At 49.3% G+C, this 24,409-nt stretch overlaps 1 protein-coding gene across 1 annotated transcript; it reads right to left on the reverse strand.

The window, feature by feature from the left end:
- Positions 1-1,636: 1,636 nt before the first annotated feature.
- Positions 1,637-24,040, reverse strand: LOC101682325 (serine palmitoyltransferase 1-like). The gene is made up of 7 exons (XM_045089514.1): positions 23,951-24,040; positions 23,514-23,608; positions 15,460-15,559; positions 14,822-14,894; positions 8,143-8,276; positions 6,275-6,354; positions 1,637-1,781 (listed from the first exon to the last, which is right to left on the reverse strand). The coding sequence occupies exons 1-7, from the start codon at positions 24,038-24,040 to the stop codon at positions 1,637-1,639; spliced, it is 717 nt and encodes a 238-aa protein (XP_044945449.1).
- Positions 24,041-24,409: the final 369 nt, after the last annotated feature.

The raw sequence follows: 24,409 nt of genomic DNA on the forward strand, positions 1-24,409 counted from the left end.
CTAGCACTCCATCCGACAATATTCATCTGAGTAAGTAAACCAACCGACAGTCTGGGTGAGTTTCAAGTTCAAAGTTTTATACCCTGTTACTTTGAGACAACGGTGCTTTCTTTTCTCATGTTTCCCAGTTCACCCAGTCCGTGAGATGACCACACACATACACACAGACGTTATTTAGGTGCTCTGAGAATGCCGAAGCACAAACAAACCCCCACACCCAGAATGACTGAGCCCAAGGGAAACTTCTGGGGGAGATAGGCACATTTTAGGTCACAACGAGGCCATGATACCTGGATTATCCACTGGTCAAAATGTATGGCCAGGATTTGTTCACTCCAACATCTACCAAATTTGCCTAAAACAGAGCTACAGTGACGATGGCAATCATCACAGATGGGGAGGGACTGTGACAGAGGCTCTGATGACACAAGAAGGGCACGAAGCTTCTTGTACTACTGTATTTCCTTTGAATATGCCCAAGATTTCCCATGATAAAAAGTTGAACAGACAGACCCTGTTCTCCTTCACCTACCAAACAGCAGACAAAAATCCTTCCTAACCATCAGGTCAAGTAAAACTGAACCATGACCTCATCCAGACACGCGTGAGGCAGTGACGGAGGCTACTTCAGAAGACACAGAACCTTCCTGCACCCCGCTGATGGCAGGTCACTAGTAATAAGCCGCCCACCCTGGGAAATTTGTAGATGCTTCAGGGGTGCAAGGCTGGAAAAATACTGAGATCCTTGGGTAGAGCTGGCACCATCTTCCTACGCAAAGGTTTCTTGCCTCTACGCTTCTAACAAGGGACATGCCAGGACCCACGGCTGTGACACTGAGAGCACGTGGAATGCACACCTCCGAGTGGGCTTGACCACCTTCATGCCACTCGTGACTCAGACCCGAATGCCATGGGTTTGCTGGGGGTCACAGGGGAGGACGTGAAGAGAGGCGAGCCTCCCCTACCTTTCCAAAGTGAAGTATTTTTATTACGATTTAAAAAATACTCAATGGAGGAATCTTAGGACATGGGAAAGTACAAAAATTTTTTAACAGATTAGGTAGTTACAAGACCCATTGACAGTGGCTGTCCTTTTATAAGAGTTTATACTCTGTTCAAATCAGGATTTTACTGCCATAGTGTCAGAACCTGAGTTAAAAAAATTATTTTAATAATTATTGAAAACATGATTTCGGTGGAGATACACTACTCTGCTGTGGATACACCACAGAGTAACTATGGCACCAGCGCTGGGTGAAGGCAGTTTCCCTTCTCTTGTTTTTTTACATCACACCGTGACCATGTCGGACTCTCTTCAGCAGACAGCGCCCCGGACGCAGGTATAAGCGGTAGCGTGGTCCGGCGTCACTACCGCAGACTGGGGAGGACACCCGCTCCCCGACGCGCATGCTGCCCTCCTCTTCCAGGAAGCTGCCCACGCTACCTTCCCCCAAAGCTGCCGTAAGTAATTAGGTTGACGAGGAGGTGATTATAGGCAGACCCGCCTCTCCAACACGGAGCAGGAGCGCCCTCGCTTCACACCCACGAGTGGTCCACAGGTGAGTTTTCATGACAAATTACCATTTCATACATAATTCAGTGGGTTAGCAAGCACAGAAGAACTGTGTAATTTTCTTCAAAAGAGTTGTACCTTTTGGTCTTCGGTCTCCTGTTCCTGCAGCAGGCGCTCCAGGTCGGCCAAGTCATTGTGCTGAAACCACTTGATGTCACTCCGTGAGGCCTGCAGTCCTTTCTGAATGGCAAAGCAGGCAGCTCTGTCTCTGCAGGAAAGAGAGACCACCAGACTGGGGTTTGCAAAGCTCTTGTCAACATTCTCGCCCGCACTCCGGGGCCGCTCACCGCGCACTCGCTAACGCGCAGGTCAGCAGGACCCTCTGGCAGCGCACACGGCCCCGTGTGCCTCACCGTGCGCGTCCTTCTCACAGAGCGACCGTGCTCACCCCGGTGGAGCTCCCCCTGCCTCGTTTCGCCCTCTCAGAAGGCAGCGTGCGCGTCTGCTCACCCACAGCAATTTCTTCTTTCTGAGACACACACAACGCTAGTGACCTCACCCTAAGCGGCATCTCAGATGGGACCGGCGCAGACTATGTCCTTATTCTGCCATGAGAAGTGATACCAACTGTGGCCTCTGGTTGTGGCGGCTGAAACTCCAGTAAGAGCTTCTAAACCAAGTTAGGGAGGGAGGGTGTCTCTGACATTAAGCTGCATTATTTTAAAGTATTTGCAAGGCTTCTGCTGTGAAGATGGAATAGTCCTATTTTCCCTGTTTTTCTAAGTACAAGCCCAAACCCCGGAGACTACACATAGAACAAACATAAGAAGACTCTGAGAAGTGCAGAAAAATGACAGGCTGGCTGGCGACCTATGGCACGCCCTCTCGTGTGCTTCCCTGACTTGGAGCTGATGAAGCTGACCCACTCCAAGTGCCCAGGGGCGCAGGCACAAAAGCTCACAGAACCTGCCCTCTGTGGCCCAAGGGACAAGAAAGGGGCAACCCAGCAAGCAGAAATGACTCCACTGTAGCCAAACCAGAGAAAAACCTGGGCTCATCCCCCAACACCAGCGAGGGCTGGAGGGGCCCAGATTCGGACTGCTGCAAAGCTAGGAGGTGCGCCAACAGCCGCCCTGGTAGCCTCCGAGAAGGGAGCCAGGACTGGACCCCGTGAGCCAGTAACAAGGGCCCTCCCCGTGGCCTCCATGAAGACCGCGTGGAGAGCCCCGTCTCCGCCCCCCGCAGGGAGGGACAGCCTCCTCTTCCTGGCTTGGGCTGTGCCAGAGGAGGCTTAGGGGAGAGCAGGACTCTCATTAACACCGACGGAAATGAAAACAACCCCACCCGGGTGTCAGTGGAGGCGGAAGGGAGACCCCGGCCTTGTACCTCCACCTGGCAGTCATGAGGCAGTAGTGAATGCCCCTCACCCCTAATGGAAGAGTGACAGAGAAAGTAGACTAAAACCCAAGGTTTAAATAAAGCATAAACTCTGAGAGCAGAATGTGAAAATGTCCTGATTTCGAGTATCACTTGTCATACCAAGAATCAAAAGATATCAAACAGAATGAAAGAAAATAATCAACAAATACCAATGTTGAGTTGACAGATGTCCGGATTATATGAGAGTCATTTTAGAGCAGTCATGATAAAAATACTTCAGTGGGCACTTATGAACAGGCTTGGAACAAGGGAAAAAGAGCCCCAGGAAAGAAACATGAGACAAAGAATCCCATGGGAAGCTAGAACTGAAAAACACCATGGCCAGAAGAAAAAAAAAAAAAGACAAAAAGGAAAAGCACAGGGACGGGCTTAGCAGCAGGCCGGGTGGGACGGAGAGAGGAACGGGAGAAGTAGCGGACAGAACAGAAGCTATGCAATGGAAACCAGAGAAAAACACGAAAGCTGCCACACTGGCTGCAGCCGGGGACCGGAGGACGGAGAGATAGCGGGGCTGAAAAGTACTCAAAGAAATAAGGATGGAAGGTGCCTCCAGTTTGGTAAGAAGCTGGGCAAAATTCATACAGGTAAACCCAAACAAATGCCAAAATTACAGTAAAGCTTCTGAAAACTAATGATGATAAAGAAATCTTGAAAGCAGCCCTAAAATGACACCTTACATAGAAGAGAAAAATAATTTGAAAGACCAGTTAGAAACCAGGGAGGTCAGGAAAAAGTGGGGTTTTTATATTTACATTTATATTCCAAATGCTTGGAAGAAGAGAACTCGCAAACAAGAATTCTGCAGCGAGCAGAAAGATCCTTTAGGGAGCAGGGGAAACGAAGGCAAATGAAGGAAAACCAAGAGAAGATGACCCCAGCAGTCCTCGGGAAAAGGAATGGCTAAAGAGAGCTTTCCACATAGAAAAAAATAAGTAAAGAAAACGAAAGAATCTTAGATTATCAGAGAGGAAGAGAAAACAGAGTAAGTAAAATTATGAACAAACACACTACGCTTTTCTTACTTTCCCAAGCTTTCTAAATTATTTTGGATGATTTAAGTAAAAATTAGAACACTGTCTGATGTGGTTTTCAAGTATGTGCAGGAAGTACTGAAAACAATTATAAACAAGGAGAGTAGACGAGTGTAAGGAAGGTAAAGGTTTCTCTACCTGAAATGGTAAAATGATGAGACCAGCAGATGGTGGTAAGTTACGTGTATACATAATGTCATATTGAAAGCAATGACTAAAAACAAACAGGACTATACAATGAGAAACACTCAAAAACACCATGGATAAGTCAAACTAGAATCCCAAAACAAGTTCACTTAACCCCCAGAAAGGCAGGAAAAAGAAAACAGAAAAACAAAAAGGAGATAACAAATAATGCAACAAAAAATAAAGTGCTCTCACATGTCCAGTAATTACTTTAAATGTAAATGGCCAAAATACATGATTTAAAGATAAAGACTGGCAGAATGGATCAAACAGGTCCCAACAATATCCTACCTTTGAGAAAATATACCACAAGGTACTTAATAATGTGGTAGTGGCTGTATGTGTGATACACACAGAAAATACAGCATGCAGACATTCATCAGGAGAAAGCAGAATACCTACGCTGTTATCTGATGAAGTAGACTCTGGAACAAAGAAAATTACCAGAGACAGAGAAGAACATTATACAGTGATAACCAGGATCAATTATCCAAGAAAATATGCAAACGGCAGAGCTACAAAAGGCTGAGAAGCAAAAACTGAGGTAAGAGAAAGAACACAGACTACATCACAACTACCATAACTGCAGAACTACCAGATGGAGAACCAGCAAGGCCAGATCAGACCTCATCATCACCGTGAACTAAGACGATCTAAGTGTCGCTTATGCAACACATCACCGAGCAATGGCCAAATATTCATCTTTAGTGACCAGGCAACATATTCTCACACAGACCACATCGGGAGCCATGACACAAACTGCAACAAATCTAAAATCTCCCAACACTTGGAAAATCAAACACACTTCTAAGTAATTTGCGGGTCAAAGAGAGTCTAAAGAAAAATAAAATGTACCAAACTCAATGAAAATAAAACAGACCAAGGTGTGTGGGACAAGGCTGGAGGAGCACGCAAGTAACGCACAGCACTAACATATTAGAAAAAAGGAAAAGTCTCAAATCAACAATCAAAATTCCCAACTAAAGAATCTAGAAAAAGAGCAGAAAGAAGCCAAAGAAGAGCAGAAGGCAGGAAACAGTGGCAGAAAGTGACAGAATTGAAAATAAAAACACAACAGAGAACAATACTGAAACAAACAGCTGGTTCTTTGCAAAGATAAATAAAATTGAACTGTAGCAAAACTAACTAGAAAGAGAGGAGCCAGAATACCAGACAGGAATGAAACGTGTTATCACATTTAGAAGAAAAAGGAAATATTATAAAGAACATAACTTAAGTCTGACAACTGAGAAGAACGAATTCCTTGAAAAACACAAACCATCTTAACTCATCAATATGATGCTGACAATCTGACCAGTAGTAAGGAAATTGAATTCAGAATTAAAATTCTTCCAAAACATAAATCCCTAGGCCTGATTGGCTTTACTGGAGAAATCTATCAAACCTTTAAGGAATTGACATTAATTTTATACTATTTCTCCAGAAAACACAAGAAGGAATCCCAGGGGATTTTATGGACTCGTCTCCTAATGACAAGACCAAAGTCCAAAAAATGCAAACATCATTAGCTATTAAGGGAATATAAATTAAAATCACAATAAAATCTCTCTATATGCTTATCAGAATGGCTAAAATTAAAAAAAAATGACAACACCAAATGCTTCTGAGGATGTCGAGAAACTACTTCACTTAAACACTATTTATGGGAATGCAAAATGATACAGCCGCTCTGGAAAATAGGCGACGCCATGAGACCAGCAGCCGCACTCCTTGGCCTACGCCCACAGAAATGAAAACCTAGCTTTCGAGAAAACCTGTGCATAAATGCTCACAGCAGCCTTCTGTGTTCTAGCCCCAGGCGGGAAAGAGCGTAGACATCCTCTGTCGTTAAGTGGTTCAACCAATGGTGCTGCTTCCGGACCATGAAGTGCGACTCAGTAATCACAAGGAACGAATTCGCGATCCACATGACACAGGCAGACCCCCACAGAATTCATGCCGAGGGAAAAAGCGACTCCCAAACACTACTGAGTGCACGGCCGCACTTGTATTAACAATCTTGAAATGACAACATCACAAAAAGGGAGACCGGACGTGGTTGCCAGGAGATAAGGAGCGAGCAGGGCGGGAGGACCACTGGTACGGCAACCAGGGATCCGCGGCGACGGAAACGTTCCGGATTCTGCCTTCATCCGTGTCCACATCCCAGCTATGAAGCAAGCCCTGGGGAGACAGGGCAAAGGGCCCAGCATGGAGCGAGCGCTCCGCCGAGACTCCTGCCAGCAAAGCTCCCCCACCGCTTGCTGAGAGTCAGAAACTAAGCCCTGCGTGTAACTGTCCAGGCCTGACGAATTCATCCGATAATTTATTAAACACCAGCATCGCCTCCAGTGCTCCCATCTTGTAACTCTGGATGGGTCCTGGGTGGAACGTTTAAAGTGATGTGTCAGAGCACGGCAAGTGGGAGCGAGCACAGCCCAGGCCTCCGGCCCGGGACCACAGACAAGGTGACCCTGCACTCGGGCCCTGATGAGGACACACACGAGCTCCATGTGGCTGCATGCCGGCGCTCCAGGCTGCTGGGTGCGGGGGTAGAATGGGCTGCACACCCCCAGCCCCGGCCCCCCGAAGCCGGCGCTGTGGCGTGTGCCTGAGCTTGCCGCGCCGGCAGGAGCCCACGGGGAGAGGCGAGAAGCCTGTGCGGGGCCACAGGAAGCTGGGCTCTGAGCCTTGGCGCTCGGCCCCCTCTTCTATGTGCCAGTCTCTGCTCATTTATTGACCGAGCTGGTGTCTTCTGAGCACAACTGAGCGGAGATGCGCTCCCAGGCAATGACTAGTAAGAACCGACGGAGGCGCCACAGAAGCAGAGCCCAGCAAGCGTGAGGCAGGATGAGCAGGGGACAGCGGGGCCTTGTGCGTGTGTGTGCACGCGCGTGTGGGAGGCCTGACAAGCAGGGGACTGTGACAGGCAGCGTGCGCACCCGTGTGTGATCATGGGTTCCATGAGAGACCAAAGCCCTCCAGCTGTGAGACTCTCCCCGCATGTGGCAGGGTCTCGGCTTGGTCTGCGAGGTGAGGGAGGGCCCTGCAGAGGCATCACCGTATGGGATGAGCGGCACGAGCCGGCATCAAAGAGGAGGGGGGAGATGATTCTAGGCACAGGGACTGGTGTGTTCAAAGGCCCGAAAGCGAGAGGAAACTAGCGTATAGGGCCAATGAGGCTACAGCATGAGCACCTGAAGGAAAAGGGGACAAAATGAGTCTGGAAAGGTGGTCTAGAACGGAGAAGACTGTAGTAAGGACTTGGATCTTTGTTTCAGGAATGAGGGGAGCGCTTAAGCATGACATCATCAGATGAGCGTTTTTAACAAAGATTATTCTGGCTATGCTGTTAAAAAGGAAAAGAGGAAACAGAAGTAAATCTGAGACCTAAAATTCAAAGTCCCTTAATGATCCACTCAAAGGACAGAGGAGGCTTGGGCTAGAGGGTGGTACCCGCGGTGGGGGCAGCTGGCTGCCCAGCTGGGCCAGCCCAGCCCACTGCTCTCCGCTCTCCCTCTCCACAAAAGTGGAGATGCCACACAGCCAGGGCGCGTGTGCTCGAGCGCGCAGATTTGCTCGTGGCTTCTATGATCCTGGCAAGCTGCAGAGCAAGGTCAGCAGGAAGCAGGACTCGGGGCAGGGCGGTGGGCCACGGAGGGCTCTGCTGAGCGACTGTGTGGGCGGCGACCATGGACCTTCAAAGACACTACGCTGCCATAGAGCTACAGAGGGAAGTAAGTTTGGCTTTCCCGACATCAATAAATAAAACCAATCAATTAAAAAAAATGCTTTCGGCATCCTTCTAGTGATGGTCTCATCAGTGCCGCACCAATTACTTTGTGGAAATTCCTCTTTAAACAGAAAGTCGGTATTACCTAAGGCAGAGAGCCTCTAACAAAGGCATTCCCAAGGAAGATCACCGTCACCTCCAGAGGACCTCTGACGGGCAACACAGGTCAAGTTACTCACACAAACACGATGTCCCCTCTCTTGGGAGTAAGTGGTGATCGCACTGGCTATGGTGGCAAACCCGTAGGAGTAGATGATGGCTTCTTCGGTCTTCATGAACTTTGCCAGGCGGTCCTCCAAATCCAAGTGCACATCTACAATAAGATGTTCAGTGGTTGAAAAATCTCATTGTTTTTCTTTAAGTACAGAATAAAGTAAATAACGTAAGCAGTTTAGTTGGTAATACTGTCACTTTACGGCCAAATGAAACCGTCTTTGAATTGTAAATTATATGGGATCTGCTGAGATGACTCTCGGCCAACAGATTCCCCAAGCCTGTGAATGGCATCAGCTACTCCTTCGCCCTACGAGGTATCAGTGGGGCCGCACCGACCCTGGCTCTTGCTTCTCCGCCAGGCCAGCTCGGCCACACAAGGCCCAGCGACTTCACCTGCTTTAACTCCCTCTACCAACCACATGGAGGCTTTACTAATGTGTGACGCAGTATTAAAGCCTTTTCCCATTTAGCAGAACATACCACAGCAGACACTGAGACAACTGGAAACTGACTGGTAGAAGAGCCCGCGCACCCTGCAGACCACGACACTCCCTCCTTGGAGAGCAGCACCCGCACGCGGCACGCACCTGCTCCGGCTCCACGGTGCTCGCTCTCCGTCCGACTCTCCGCTGAGTGTTCGGGGACTTGAGATGCACAAAGATGCCCAAAGGGAAATGCTGTCGTTTACAAGAGCTACTTGAGAAGAACACGGGTGTAACAGCTGGAGCGGACTGCGCCCGCTAACCGGGGACTGCCCATCACGGTGGCTCACGGCCGCTCACCTTCCCAGGCCCCGGTGCCAGGCTACACACCCCAGCAGGCAGGCCACATGCCCCGGCGGTGGCTAGAATAAACAGAGCACGGACCGGCTCTGAACCTGAAAACTTTGAAGTGGTCCTAAACGAGGCGTTACCCAGAGAGAAGAGGACTTTTAAAAATTCCTCTAGCTCTTTTCACCACAGCAGGACCCAAACCCAGACAACAGTCAGAGTTCTGCTGCACTCCCCGTCTAGGGTCAGGGAAGCGGACGCCTGAGGCGAGCTCTAGCGTACTTGCTGGGTACGTATGCTCAGTTTTCATGCTCTGCAGGTCTCTTGCCATCGAGCTGGGTTTAGCTCAGGACACCTGCCTGCTGCCGTCGGCCACACGGCGGTGAGTTCCTACCTGCACCCTCCGTTCACGAGCAAGCGCGCTCATCTCCTGTCAGGAATCATGGGGCACCGCGCTGCTTCAGGCGGGCAGGCCACAGGCGGGATCCGGCCCCTCATCTCTTCCTACGGGCTTGGAGTCCTGGAGTTTTCCTGCGCCAGCTGGAAAGGAGAGAGGCAGGGATGCCTCTCAGTTGTGCCCCTCTGTCAGGTGGCACGAACCCAGTCCCCCTCCCTGACCCTGTGCTTACCAGACTACCCAGCTTTACCTGGCAGCCACTGCACGTCTGATTAACAAATGAAGGGAGAACATTACTGGACTTCCCTCATCTAAACACTTTTTAAAACATATTTTTAAAAAGTCCATTCTTTTATCATGACCTGATTGGAATGGGATAAGCAGTTCATTTTCACAATTCCTCCAAGACACATGTACATGAAAGACCAAACGTGCCTCTTCCTGTAGGCAGTTAAAATGTACACCTATTACGAAAAGCACATGAAGTGCCGTTTGACGTCCATTCCCGAGAGGTCACGGTCACTGCAGGGACGACTTTGACATCAGCTAAGTGTGGGACTTGACAGTAACGAAGTCGATGACTGTGTCCCATGTGATCCAAATGGCGTCACACAGGTGCTTAGGTCTTGAGCATCAGACCTGTGACATCACCAACACAGAGGACACGACCCTGACCCTGACGGCCCACCCTCTGCCACACGCTGCCAGGGAAAGGTTTCGGGGAAAATCGGACGAGAACGAGGGAAGCGGCCACATGCTAGAGAATTGGGCCTCCCCCGCCGACGAGGAGCTCCTGCCTCCTCCTCAGCGTGCTCTCTGCAGGGTGCCTGCAGGCAAGCCCCTGTCACCCCCACTTCTGATCAGAATGAGGCCAAGTCCCCCTCTGCACGGGGCCTCTAAATCAGGACTATCTACCCCAAATCTCCATGATTCAGTTAGCAGACGAGCCCCAGAACTGCTCTCATCCAGTATCTCCATTTCAAAAACAAAATATCTGCTATGGATAAGAACTATGTTTGCTAAATACAAAGAAGACTTTGAATCATTCTGTAGACTCTGCTTTACACGACTCCTTTTTTCACTGACGAGCGATGGTAAAGTCAAACAATCTTGACTTAATTTCAGGGCTTCAGCATTAGTTACGCAGTGGATGAAAACTGCATGCTGGAAATGTTCCCACCGTTGTAACTGCTCTTACATCACTGCCAAAAAGTGGTTAAGAAGCCTTTACAGTAAGTCAATGACTTACCAATTCTTGCGTTTCCCAAAAGTCTAACAAAGACTGGCCTCTTCCTCCTTGTACCTGGAGACACTGGGCTTTAGCTGATGGCAGCCTCGCAGAGCAGGTTTTGGGATAAGCGGGTGTGCAGCACTGCCTGTCTTCTGACGTGTGACAGCTACTCTGAGCAATGACTAAACTCTCAGCCAAGGGAGGAGGAGGCAGCCAGCAGGGAAAGCGCCGGGCCGCGCTCTCCTGTTCCTGATGTTGGTCTTCCATGCAGACGAATTGTTCCACCAGCTGCTCCACGGATCTGCACTGAGTACAGGCAGAGCACCGCACCCACGGATCACAGCCAGGAACACACGCTGCAGGGCAGAGGCCACGGACAGAGGTGCCCAGAAAGCTGTGTGTCCCTCCCAGCACTCACGGCCCTTTCCTGCACCTGCTCCCTAACCAGAACGTAACAGAATGGATTCGAGGCCGGGTACAGGATGTCTGGCACCCACGGCAGGGCCCGGCCACGGCAGTCATCACAGGGGGTTTGAGATTTGGCCCCCTGCCTCACCAGGTGTGGACCAGGGCAGGCCTGACACTGCTGCGTGCCTCTCAGGTCCTCCTTCTGTCAAAGAGGGAACAGTCAGATCTGCCTCAAAGGACTGTTACCAGAACCACAAGTCAATGCCCACGAAACACTCACAGTAACACCCGGCATGGAAAAACCAATACACCGTTTAAGTGTTTGTACAGGTAAATCAATACTTGTAGGATAAAAGGCTTTCTTTTAAAAGGAAAAAAGCAGTTACACCATTTTCTAATTAAGTGGTCCAAACCCCACGTATTTACGAACCTCATATTCTAGTAATTTTTCCATTTGCCTTCCCTTTTATGTATCTCCTCTTTTATTTTGCTAAGAGGTATTTTGGCTTTCTTGGTTGTCTTCCAAAGGGAAGTCTACAAAACAGTCAACTTCAGAACAGTTTAGAAACCACCAACTACATTTTTTCTCAAGGCTTCTGTATTTTGTGTTATATACTGTTTTCTTTTTAATCCCTGGAGACAAGGACAACTTTTCTTAAAAGTATGAATAATACACTTACACACTCCTTAGAGCATATAGGGCTGAGTGTTCTCCAAAATGTTTCTACGTGCAGCATCTTACATGATTCTTGCCAAAACGTTCTAAGCTGTGCGAACAAGGGCCGTCCCCTCCTGCCTTGCAAAAGCAATCCCGTGACGGTTAGTAGGAAGAAGTGGCAGGTCTAGAAACGTTATCACCAAATGTTCCTCCTAATAAAACATGCAGGCATGACTCAGTTGACTGCTCTGAATTAAAGGAAGAATATATTCTGAAAAATAAACTAAGCGATTTACTTGTTCACTAATGGCTCCTGAACACAATTAAATGCCACCATCCTTCACCACGAAATCCTGCCACTGACTATATTCTGACTTAGTTTAAGAACAAAGAGTCAAGCAGGCACCGTGTATGCAAAGCAGATACTGGGAGACCGGTGATAACCTCCAGCAAAAGAGATCTGAATGCATTCAAGGAAAACCGAGAAGCTGGACAAGACAAAGTGTCCAAGCGCGCAGCCCGAACCCTAGAGGAAAGTCCTCTCTGCGACCTGAGAAATCCTGGTGCTGTTCTCCAACACACGCTCTGATAATAAAATAAGAAGCTGGAAAACTCCTAATCTCATGGTCCTGACGAGATGACCAGAGACCTTGAGTGGTTCTATTTGCCAAAGGCAGAACATTCAGCCCAAGAAACTAGATGAATTTTAACTCAACCGTCATTTGACTTCTTTTTTCTGTGTTAATCATCTAATGTCATCTAATACGTTACTATGAAATAATAAAAAGGAGAACATTTTACTGAAGAGATTTATTATCACTAGTGATTTACATTCATTTTGAAAAGCTGAGAAAAGAGCTAAACAAGGAATTCTCTTCATCTTTGAAAGTAAATGCCTGAATGTATTACTCCCGGGGGAAAAAAAGATGACAGTAAAAAAATCACCTTTCGTGGGGGCCCTGGGTGGCTCAGGTGGTTGAGCGTCCAACTTCTGATTTCGGCTTGGGTCATGAACTCAGGGTTGTGAGACCGAGTCCCTCGTCAGGCTCTGCGCTCAGCAAGGAGTCTGCTCGGGACCCCTAAAAACCCAAACCAAATTTAAATTTCAAACTCACTCCAACAGCAAGGTACAGAACACATGCAGGCTATGCTGCCATTTTTGTAAAAATAGAGGGAAAATGTATGTACGGAAGTCGTTTCCATTCGCTGAAGGAATGGAAATCCTTGGAGAAAATGGAAAACTTATCCCTGGAGGAATAAGTAAGGAACGACTCATAGTAGTAGCTCCTTAGTAGCTGCCTTTTGTGGGGGCTGGGGGGGGGAGGGGTGCTGCGATAATGGTCGGGGAGGAGACAACTTTCACTCTCTGTGAACCTTCCAAAGCTTACATCATGGGCTGAATTATTCAATCAAAAATACTAACTTAAAAACCATGAACTTGGGGCATCTGCGTGGCTCAGTGGTTAAGCCTCTGCCTTCGGCTCAGGTCATGATCCCAGGGTCCTGGGATTGAGCCCCGCATCGGGCTCCCTGCTCAGCGGGAAGCCTGCTTCTCGCTCTCGCACTCCCCCTGCCTGTGCTCCCTCTCTCACTGTCAAAGGAATAAATAAAAATATTAAAAAAAAGAAAGAAACCATGAACTAAAGATCCTGCGTGTGGAAGCCCACGATAGCCACTACTGCACACTCCTGTCCGGGGGAGCCACACACCGAGCTGACTGGTTTTGAAGAGTTAAAACCTTTCTTTTTCATGACTTGATTCAGCAATAAATCTGCTATTTTCTTAAATTGACTCCCAAGAAGAAGTCAAGGCCACACATGCAAATAAAATCTGCTAGAAAGAAATGCTTTTAAGAAATTAATTTTTTTCGCCCCAGCAAGCAAATCATAGAAATTCTTGTTGATGAGATTACAACTCTTGCCTAGCTCTCTAATACTACTCATCTAGGAAATAATTCCTTACCAGTAACAACAACGCAGACAACCATGTCTGCACTAGAGTAAAGGGGGACTGACCGGTGCTCTGCAAGTCTTTGGTCCTGCCATCAGGGCTGGCATCAGAGTACTTGGCTCCTCGTTATAAGGCTGAAATTCATGAGCTGTGTGACTGTGAGGAAGTTGCGTAACCTCTCTGAACCTTCCACGCTGCTTCTGAAGGACTGGGATGCTGGAACATACGATATTTCAGACCCGTTCCAGCTTAAAATACTGGGACACCTTCTCTGTTGTCTGTTTCCAATACCAATGATCTAACACTAAGCTAGCTATGGAGTATAGAAAGGTTCTCCCTTCAATAAAAACACCTTCACTGTTTCAGACAGACACACACACGCACAGGCTTAGACATGGAAACTTGGACAGAAGAGAAGATGGAAGCCATCTCCCAGACTCTATTTTCCCCACAAGCTGCCGTGTGGATGCCAGAATGTTATGTCCAGTACTATATTCACGTGAACGGTCATTTAACAACATTTTCCCTGAGGACTCGGAGTTGGGGACTTCGTCGTGTTTGGAACCACACTCATCCTCAGACCCAGCTGGTCGCCAGTGACCCTCTTCCTTCCAGAAAGAGCCCCATCACCGATCCTTCGCCAACTCCCACCCCATCTGTCCTGTCTCCCTTCCCGCAGGAGGCGGCTGCCCAGCTGGAGCCATCCCCCAGCCCACTCACAGCAAGGCTCGAGCCAGGGTCTGGGCTCCCAGTGGAAGGTGGGCAGAGCCATGTGCAACACCCTGTGCCTGCCTTGAGGGCTACTGCAGCCGCGCGGCCTGCTCCTCCACGCCGGCCCCCAGCTGCACCCTTGCAGAAAAGCACAGGGATGGTGGGCTCGGCACTGGAGGAAGGGCACCGGGAAGAAGTCGGTTCCTGTACGAATGTGAAGAGCAGGGCCATCTGCGGCAGGACCCATCCCCTTCAACGGGCAAATGCGACAGAAACAAACCGGGTTCCCTCGTGCCATGGTCCTTGGGGCACCTACGAGAGCAGCTTAGGCTCCACCGGGCTGACGAGCTGGTCCTGGGCAGCAGGTCCTTTCCTCCACAAGCACCAGGGCCCCTCCCACGCACAGACTCACCCACTCAACGCCAGTTCATCATGGATCTCTTTTCCGAGTTCTGAAACTAATCTGAGTCCGTTGTTAGATGCGGGTGCGTGGTGTGAAGGAGACAGCCGTACGTACCAAACGTGCCATAGAATCCTCTAGGTCCACAAGTCCCCATGCCGTACTTCTTCAGAGACGCCAAAACTGCCACCTTTGTGGGAGAAATGTCCAGTCTTAATGCTTTATCTCCAGGGCTCACAACCGACGCTCCCTATTCGTTAGCCCCCTCCCAGCGCCCCCGCCGCCAACTATGTTCCTTGCTCTCTTAGAAGCGTGGCGACTCTGATGGGACACAGAGAGCAGATACATGCGAAGATGGAGGGACAGACCTTAAAACGTGGAAAAGCAGTGTTAGTCTCCTCACCCAAACATGGTTGACTCAAGGCCGTTATGATTTTTGGCATTTCTGGGCAGAAGTCTTTCCTCCGAATGGCTCACCGTCCTCCGGGACACAGAGCCATTTCCGAGGCACACCTCCGACTGTGACCTGGGGGCTGGCTCACAGGGCTGGCTCACAGGGCTCCCCAGATGTCACGGCCGCCAAGCCACACCACACACCCTGACTGCCTCCACTCTGTCAACTCTGGTCACAGCTCTGCCAAGAAAGAGCGACGGCCAGTGGCCAGCAGAGGGAGCCCCTTTCCATGTTCTACTTGGTCTCTTCTGTCCTGCCCAGGTCTGTAGGTAATCCGCAGTTCCGCACAGGACCTACTTACCTTAACACGAGCGTTATCCAACAATCCCAGGAAATTAAAGGAGGCAAAGTTGACACATTTCTTTCCATTCACCATAATGTTGTGGCTGGGGGGCGGGGGGCTGGGGAGAGAGAGGACAGAGGTAGATTTGAGCAGATATTCACATTCCAGGGCACGTGCTGTCACATCACCCTGGGGCCACACGACATAGTACTGATGTCACTCTACCCTGGTTGCACACCGGTCTCCTGGCTCTCCACTCAACCTAACCGATGAACCATTTCAGATTTATTTATTTCTAGAGAGAGTGTGAGTACACACGCGGGAACGGGGGAGAGGCAGAGGGAGAGAGAGAGTCCCCAGCAGACTTGGAGCTGAGCACGGAGCCTAACGCAGAACTTGACCTCATGACCCTAAAACCATGACCCGAACCTTAATCAAGAGGCAGCCCCTTCGCCGACAGAGCCACCAGGTGCCGTCTTCTCATTACTTTTGAAGTGTAAAATTAGCAAGTGGTATTGATGAATCAGCCACTAGTTTTCTTATCAGGCTAACTTGTAGTACTTAAAAAAGTACAACAACAACAACAAAATTTAAAAAATAAATAAATTAATTAAAAAAAAAAAGAACAACAACAAAAAGTGAGCTATAACCCCAACACAGATAAGTGGCAAACCTTTGATTTTAAAACTCATTAAGAAAGAAGTAGTTAAATGAAATGAAGGACCTGGGGAAAAAATGCAAAATAAGACAAAGATGAAGGAAATATAAAAACATCAAAATCAAAAGCAAGAATGGTCAGAAAAGGTAACAAAAGAAAATGGAGATCAAAGAGGTAACAAAAGAAAATGTGGAAGAATGTCCTTGTGACGCCGTGGAGTATGGACAAGTCCTCCCACACATACAGAGTGAGACCAAAATGGATGAATTGGAGTCAAAATTAAGAATTTAGTTGGGGAAGGGTGCCTGGGTGGCTCAGTTGGTTGGACGACTGCCTTCATCTCAGGTCATGATCCCGGAGTCCCAGGATCGAGTCCCACATTGGGATCCCAGCTCCATGGGGAGTCTGCTTCTTCCTCTGCCCTTCTCCTCACTCATGCTCTCTCTCACTGTTCCTCTCTCAAATAAATAAATAAAATCTTTTTTTAAAAAAAGGAATTTAGTTGGGGAGCCGGGGGTACTCAGTCAGTTACGCGTCCAACCCTTGGTCTCAGCTCAGGTCTTGGTCTCAGAGTTGTGAGCTCAGGCCCAGTGTTGGGCTCTGCACTGTGCGTGGAACCTACTTAAAAAGAGAGAGAGGGAGAGACCCTGGTTCGGTGACAACACCGCAGACAAAGCTCACAGATGGGCAACACTTACCGCACGTCACCGAACCGAAGATGCCATCGCTGTTTTTAAAGCAAGGAGAACTGTGCTGATGAAAACGGGGGGACGTTTTCTCGTGATCATACAATTTCTGAGTTCACACCGAACGAGCAGTTCACACACACACTTCTGTCGCACTACATCCGTGCAACGAAGCGGAAAACATAACAGAAATCTGTCAACACATCCCTAACCTCTCCACCAGAGCCCCACTGTTCGCTCTGCACCGTGGGTCACTGACCGCATAGGCGCGCCGACAGGACTCCTCTCTGCGGCCAGGAGCCCCGTGTCGTGCGGGGCACTCCTGCATCATGGCCAAGCTCACCCAACAGCTTAGTGTCTCCCATACTTCAAATTCTGATGCGACTCTCTCCCTGGACTGAACTCATCCTTCCCCCGATGGAGCCACATTTCTAAACGCCAGCCACGACCACCCACAGGCAGGAATCTGGCGGAGGGAGGCTCAAGCCTCGGTCACCGCAGCCTCTGCTCACTGGCCGGGAGGATTCTGGGTCCGTCCCCACCGGCCGCGGGTCTCCCTGCCAGCGGCGCTCACAGCTCTACCGAGGAGCCACGGTAAGCGTGGCCAGGACCGGTTCTCAGGGACAGAGGCGAGGAGGCCCCGCCGACAACAGCTCTCCGGGGCCCTGAGGTTCGCCCCAGCTCAGAGATCTGACGATGCGAACGCGTGCTAGACACGGACACACAGAGCACCACGCTGAGAGCAGGCCGCGGAGGGAAGTCTGGGAGGCACACAGGATTCGGGCTTATCAAGATGCGCCGGAGAGCAGCAAGAGCAGGTGGTGACATGAAGAGGCGTTCACTGGACGGGAAAACCCTGGCAGCTCCGAGGCAGATGGCATGATACTCAAAAGGCCCAAATACTCAGAAAAATACAAAATAAAACAATGTTGCCCAGCAGGGCTGTGGGGAACTGGGCCTCCATATCCCAACTCAGGGAAGCCACCAGGTAGGGAAGCCCCATGGAATGAGGCAGGCCTGCGTCCAGACCTACTGCGGGCCCCAGAGACTCACGCAGCTGCACAAGGGGCCGGGCATCGCCAGATCTTGTGTGGCAGCGGGGTGGGCGCAGCTGAGGGACCCAACATGAGAAAAGCAGCTAAGGACACAAGGGAGGCGGAAGGAGGGAGCGAGAAGCACCTCCTGCCCTCCCCATCCCGTCTGCGCCGCGCAAGATATCTTCGTTACCCCTAACGCCAACTAACGGACGTCTGTCTCACTGCTGGTTCGTCTGCCCCAGAAGAGAAGGGAGGCTGGAGGGGCGGCTAGGGGAGAAGCTGGAGGGGGAGCAGCACGGCTCAATGCCAGTCACAAGAAGAACTGGGGAATCCAGGCCCCTCCCAGAGGAAGTAATCTTCAACTACAGCCCCTAACCGGGAGAGAGGGGCACAGCGACTCCTACAAGAGACGCACCAGCCCTGTGGCTCAGCCAGGGAGAAGCCATCACCGCCCTGGACTCTTGCTTGCCCCCAACAAACCTTCATTAAACAGCCCCTGCCAACAGCCTCCTCCCTCAGAAAACGGCATTCCGCTCCCTTGTTTGTTGGACTTGCCTACGGTTTCGCCCTACCTTGCTGGTCCCAAGTTGTCATTTTTATTCCCAAATCAACCCATTTTTATTGGTAAAAGTAACTATTTTTAAGGTTAACAATACATGCATAATAAAAATAAAAAGTATCACTTTAGTAATCCAGACATAAAGGACATCAAGCAATGACTGGAAGTTCAGTGGAAGTGTCTCAGGGGGCGGCCGAGTGGGGGGCTGGGGGGGGGATGAAAGGGGACCAGGTGTAAAACACCGACCAGAGTGGGACGGAGGACAGGGTCAGCACCTGTGTCCGCAAGGCCCCACGTGGAGAAACTAAGACGGAGCCTCCACCGTGTCAGAAGACGAGCCTCAGGCAGAGCTGAGTGAGAAGTGGGACCGAGCAAGCACAGCCTGCAGGGAAACACGAGCCCGCACGTGCGTGTCACACACGTCTGTCCCTAAAGGCGTGTGGTCAGCGCGCCCTGAGAAGCTGCTCAGGCCAAGTCCCTCGGGAACAGTAAGAAGAAGGACGACTGCTTACAGACGATGACCACCACTCACTCGGTCGGAAGAACTCACTGGAGACAGGGAGTTTGGGACTAAAAGTCTAGGCTCAAGACAACCAACAGCGCAACCCACGCAGACCTGTTCGAGGGCGGCAGAGGGTCAGTCACGCGTCCTCTGGGCTGCGCAGCCCCCGCACGACTGAAAGCTGAAGGTGGCCCCCATCATGGGACAGGGCTGCAGGGTGACTTAACGACGGGGAGCCGGGGCGGGCGGGGCGGGGTACAGCCGCTGTGCGCCCCATCCAGGCGAGCCCTGCCCTGGCTCTTTGGGAGCACAGGGCATGGGGACACGGTCACGGGGCGGTCATCAAAACTGGTGCCTTCTGCGGGCCAGTGATCCCGACCAGTTAGCTACAGTGTCTTCTTCAGGGAAGACCAGAACGAGCCTCCCCTCTTCTGGTCCAGGGCATACGTTAACCTACACAGGGCCCAGACCACAAAGCCCTGGCGAGGCCACTGCATGGGCATGAAACTGGAGGGCCAGAGACGGAGTCAGTGTTGTCAGCGTGCCTACGACACGATGACAAAGAGGAGGGCAAGGCTGATTATATCTGATACCTGAACTGGACCAGCAGCAGAAAGGGAAAAGAAGAAACAAAACTCACAGTTCAACATGCAGGTCAAGAATCCCAAACATGAGCAAAACAAACCAGCAATGTATAAGAACCAATCAAACAGCCTTATTCCAGGAATTTAAGAATTATTTATGAATAGGAAGACCTACCAGTGGCCTCTGGTAAACAGAACAGAATGAACAAAACCCGTCAGCCTGTGGTTCCTTCTAATGAGACATAAGACGCCTCCAAGGTCTAACAATCTGATGCTACCAAGCCCAGGACGCAGGGAGGGACGACTCCTGGCAAACGGACAGGTTGTCTGTGAGAAGTCACAGACCAGAAAGCAAGCTGCACGTGAGCCGGCAGTGAGCGGCTTAGCTGCTGCTCCTGGAAAACGAGCCCCCCCCACCCCCCACCGCCCAGGAACAGCTCCCGGTGAGCAAGAGGGCAGCTGGAAATCTGGGAAGCAGCAGCCACTGGCTCAGATCCCCTCCTACTCTGCAGAAAGACAGACTTCCTCCCTGGAAAAGCCCGAGTGTAACTGTGAGTCCTGCGGACAGCTGCGGCACGGCGCCATGCCAAAAACAGGAATTGGGTACAAATCCACTTCGAGTCCTCCTCCTGGAAACAAAGGAGGAAACCTGCAAAATCTCGGATCAGGGAAGGATTGCAAAACCAACATGGAAGCACAAGCAACAAAAGAACAAAACAGACAACTGGACTTCATCACAATTAGGAACATCTGTGCTTCCAAGCACACTGCAGAGAAGCCACAAACCCACAGAATGGGGTAAACATCTGCATGTCATATTTTTGATAAGGGACTGGTATACAAAATATACAAAGTGCTCTTGTAACTCAACGATAAAAGACAAATAACCCAATTAGAAAATGGGCAAATGATGTCAGTAGGTCATTCTCCAGAACAGACACGTAAACGGCCGATGAGCGCATGCAAAGGTGCTCAGCGTCATTGGTCATCGGGAAATGCAAATCCCAGCCATGGAGGGTGCCACTCCCCACCCAGCAGGGGGGTCACAATGAAAGACAATGTTGGCCAAGACAGGGAGAAATCATAACTCTCATGTGTTGCTGATGGAAATGCAAAGTGGTTCAGCCACTCTGGAAGACAGACTGGTGGTTCCTCAGAGTAAGTTCCCACAAACCTCAACAATTTCATTCTCAGCTGTATATCCAGGCGAAACAAAAATGCATGTCCTCAGAACGAATGTGTACACAGAGCTGCCAGGGTGGCTCCGTCAGTTAAGTGTCTGCCTTTGGCTCAGGTCTTGACCCTGGGTCCAGAAGTGTGGAGTCCCTTCTCTGCCTCCCTCTGCCCCTCCCCCACTCGTGCATGCACTCTCTAATAAAATCTTAAAAAAAAAAAAGGTGAAATTAAAAAAAAAGTACACAAATATTCATGGGAGTTTATGCACTCATATAATTTTTCTCTTTTCATATACTACTGTGGAAACAACCCTAATGAACATCAACTGATGAATGTGCCATGTATGATATATTCAGAGTGAAATACTGTATTATTCAGACACAAAACTGACACAAGCTACTATGACATGGACAAACCTTGGAAATGTGATGCTAAATGAAAGAAATCAGACACAAAGGGCCACATACTGCACGGTTCCTTTAAAGTCCAAAACAGGCAAACACGGAGAAAGTAGGTTAGTAGGTGTCAGGGGAAAGTAGATGGGGAACGGGGGGTGTGGGGGGTGAGTGAGCGTGGGTGTGCAATCTCTTTCTGGGCTGATAAAAATATTCTGGGGGTGCCTGGGTGGCTCAGAGGGTTGGGCCTCTGCCTTCAGCTCAGGTCATGGTCCCAGGGTCCTGGGATCGAGCCCTGCATTGGACACTCTGCTCGGCAGGGAGCCTCCTTCCCCCCTCCCTGCCTGCCTCTCTGCCTACTTGTGATCTCTGTCAAATAAATAAATAAATAAAATCTTTAAAAAAATACTCTGAAATGAGATGGTGGCAATGTTTGCACAACTCTGTGAACATACTAAAACCCACTCAATTTCATGATCTGTGGATTAGGTCAATACGGCTATTACTGAAAGGAAAAACCTCTCCAAGTTAAGTAAATTCATTTACTCTTGTTTAACCCAGTACTGAATGAACAGCACTAGTGCATTCACTGAAAAGTAGCTACATTTTTTTTTTCTAAAGATTTTATTTATTTATTTGACAGACAGAGATCACAAGTAGGCAGAGAGGCAGGCAGAGGGAGAGGAGGAAGCAGGCTCACCACTGGCAAAGAGCCCGATGCGGGCTTGATCCCAGGACACTGAGACCATGACCTGAGCCAAAGGCAGAGGCTTTAACCCACAGAGCCACCCAGGAGCCCCAAGACAAGCAGTCTTTATGAAGAAAATGACACGGCTTTACTATAGGACATGAAAGACCAGAGTGACACACCAGGCACACGGTGGTTTTCCCACGAATCCACATCAGCGCACTGCCAGTCACAACCCGACCTCATTTGTCGGTCAAACGTGATCAGTTAAACAAGCTCACACCAAGGAACAGAACTGCAAATAGCCACGCAGTTTAGAAGGACAAGGAGGTGAAGGCCTTGCTCTAGTCAAGGCCTATTCTTAAGCTGTGCTATTTAAGTGGAGTTTAAGTGGACATGCCGGCAGAGGAGAAACAAAGCCAGAAGCAGACCTGTTAGAAGGGCATGCACTATACAGAAAAAGGGAAATTTCTACTCAGTAGGTAAACGATGGACAAGTCAATGCATGCCAGGACAGCCGACCACCATACTGACATGGGCACATTCGACCTCGGGGGGCAGGGAAGGTCTTCTTAACCACGGCACTGCTGATGAGTAAGTCCGAGTGCAGAACGCCTAAAAATTCCACATGACCATAGCAATGCACGGAGTGAAGAATGCAAACCCCCTTTCCATCAGCGCAGGAGCGGAAGGACACACTCAGAGAAATATGCTGCATCACATATTCAGACAAAATACTCAATGATTTCATGGTGTCAAGGATACATGTTAAAAGTATAAATAGAGGGACACCTGGGTGGCTCAGTTGGTCAAGTGTCCAACTCTTGATTTTGGCTCCTGATCGTTGGGTCCTGAGTTCAAGTCCCGCACCACGCTGTGTGCTCAGCGTGGAACCTGTTGAGGGTTCTCTGTCTCCCTCTGTCCCTCTCTGTTCCTGGGCACGCTCTCTCTCTCTCCCTCTCTAAAATAAAGAAATGAATCTTTTTTGTCAAAGGTTTAAATGTAAGTTAAAGACATCTGCCAACTTCATGAAAACGGTCGTTCTTTGTGGGTGATAAGAATAAGTGGGAGATGGGAAGGCGTTTCTCAGCTACAACTGGAACGTTTTATTTCCTTCTTAAGGTAGATCTGAAATAAAGATAGCAAAAGGTGAATGCCTATTTATCCTGGATGGTGGGTATACATGGGTTGGGTATTTCCTATAAACTTAAAGTACTTCTTAATTTAAGAAAGCAGACGTGGTAAAGCAAAGACAAGCAACAGAAGAACTAAACACAAAGACAGATCAGACCTTGGAACAAGTGGGGAGAGAGGCAGCCCAAGGAATGTCAGTTTCAGAACTCGAACTGTCAGAGTCAAGTGCTGCTGTCCGTGCTGCCTCGCTAAGCAGAAGCGTGAGCACAAGACTCACATCTGGCTATGAAGGTAACCCACAACAGATCAAAAATCAGAAACAATGAAGCTGAAAAAAAGCAGGAGCACTGCTTTTCATTTCGAATCTGTCTCACTATTTGAAGTATTACCAGGAAGACATATAATTTCGCAAAACGAGGTTTTTGCTTTTTTAATGGAAGAAAAGTACAAACTGCAATGCTCAAACTAGAGACCGTAAAACTGTCTGTACGTCCTTAGCAGAGTCCTACGTCGGGCACTAAAGTGGTTTCTGAGCTTCCGAGATTTCTCACTGTTGTATTTCTGCTAGAAACACTACATAAACCTCTATATGCTTTGGCAAGTATACCTACAGGAGAGCAAGTACACAACCTTCGAGAAGCAAAGCACTTTACCCTGAAACGATGTTGTAGTTGAGAGCAGGATGGTCTTTCGAGATGGGAGGAACAAGAGGTTCCAACTGCCCTTCTTCAATCAATTCTTCCTTTTCCTATGAGAGAAGGAAACAAAATACAGCAGGTGCTGGTCACCGGACAGTGACTGTTTTGTTCCCACACTTCCATTAAAAGCAACCAGTAAGTTCCTTATCTGTTCCTGAACAGCAGCCCACAAGGCCACATAACGCACACTGTCCACTTGTGACCCGGGGCCACTAACCCTAACCCTAAAACACGTGCTCCTCACTCCTGATAGGGAAAACCAGTGGTGAAATTGCCACAGAAATGACTGCTCATGTCTGTGTTCCCTGTGATTTTGTTTTCTTTAAGTTAATAAACTATTTTTGGGAGCCGTTTTAGGTTCATGGCGAATACCGAGGAGAACATAGAGGTACTTCCCAGATGCCCCTGTGCTCCCCCACCACAAACATCCCCACTAGAGTGGTACAGCCATCACATTCAGGGAACCTACAGTGACACGTCATAGTCACCCCACGTCCAAAGTCCTCCTACAGCTTCAGACCAATGTACAGTGACAGGTTCTACCTCTGCAGTAGCAGTGCCATGCAGAACAGTTTCACTGCCCTAAAAATTCTCTGGGCTCTGCCTATGGTGCTCCCGTCCCCTCCTAGCAACCACTGATCTGTTTATGGTCTCCACAGTGCTCCCTGTTCCAGAATGTCATAGAATCATGGAATCATACAGTACGTCCCCCTTTCAGACTGGCTTCCATCGTGTGGTGATACACATGTAAGTTTCCTGTTTGTCCTTTCGTACCTTGACGGCGTGTTTCTTCTTGCACTGAGTAACACTGCATTGTCTGGATGCAACGGAGCTTATCTATCGGCTCACCT

This window comes from Mustela putorius, unplaced genomic scaffold (assembly GCF_011764305.1).
Source record: "Mustela putorius furo isolate JIRA1106 unplaced genomic scaffold, ASM1176430v1.1 tig00003845_pilon_pilon_pilon, whole genome shotgun sequence".
NCBI classification, from domain to species: domain Eukaryota; kingdom Metazoa; phylum Chordata; class Mammalia; order Carnivora; family Mustelidae; genus Mustela; species Mustela putorius.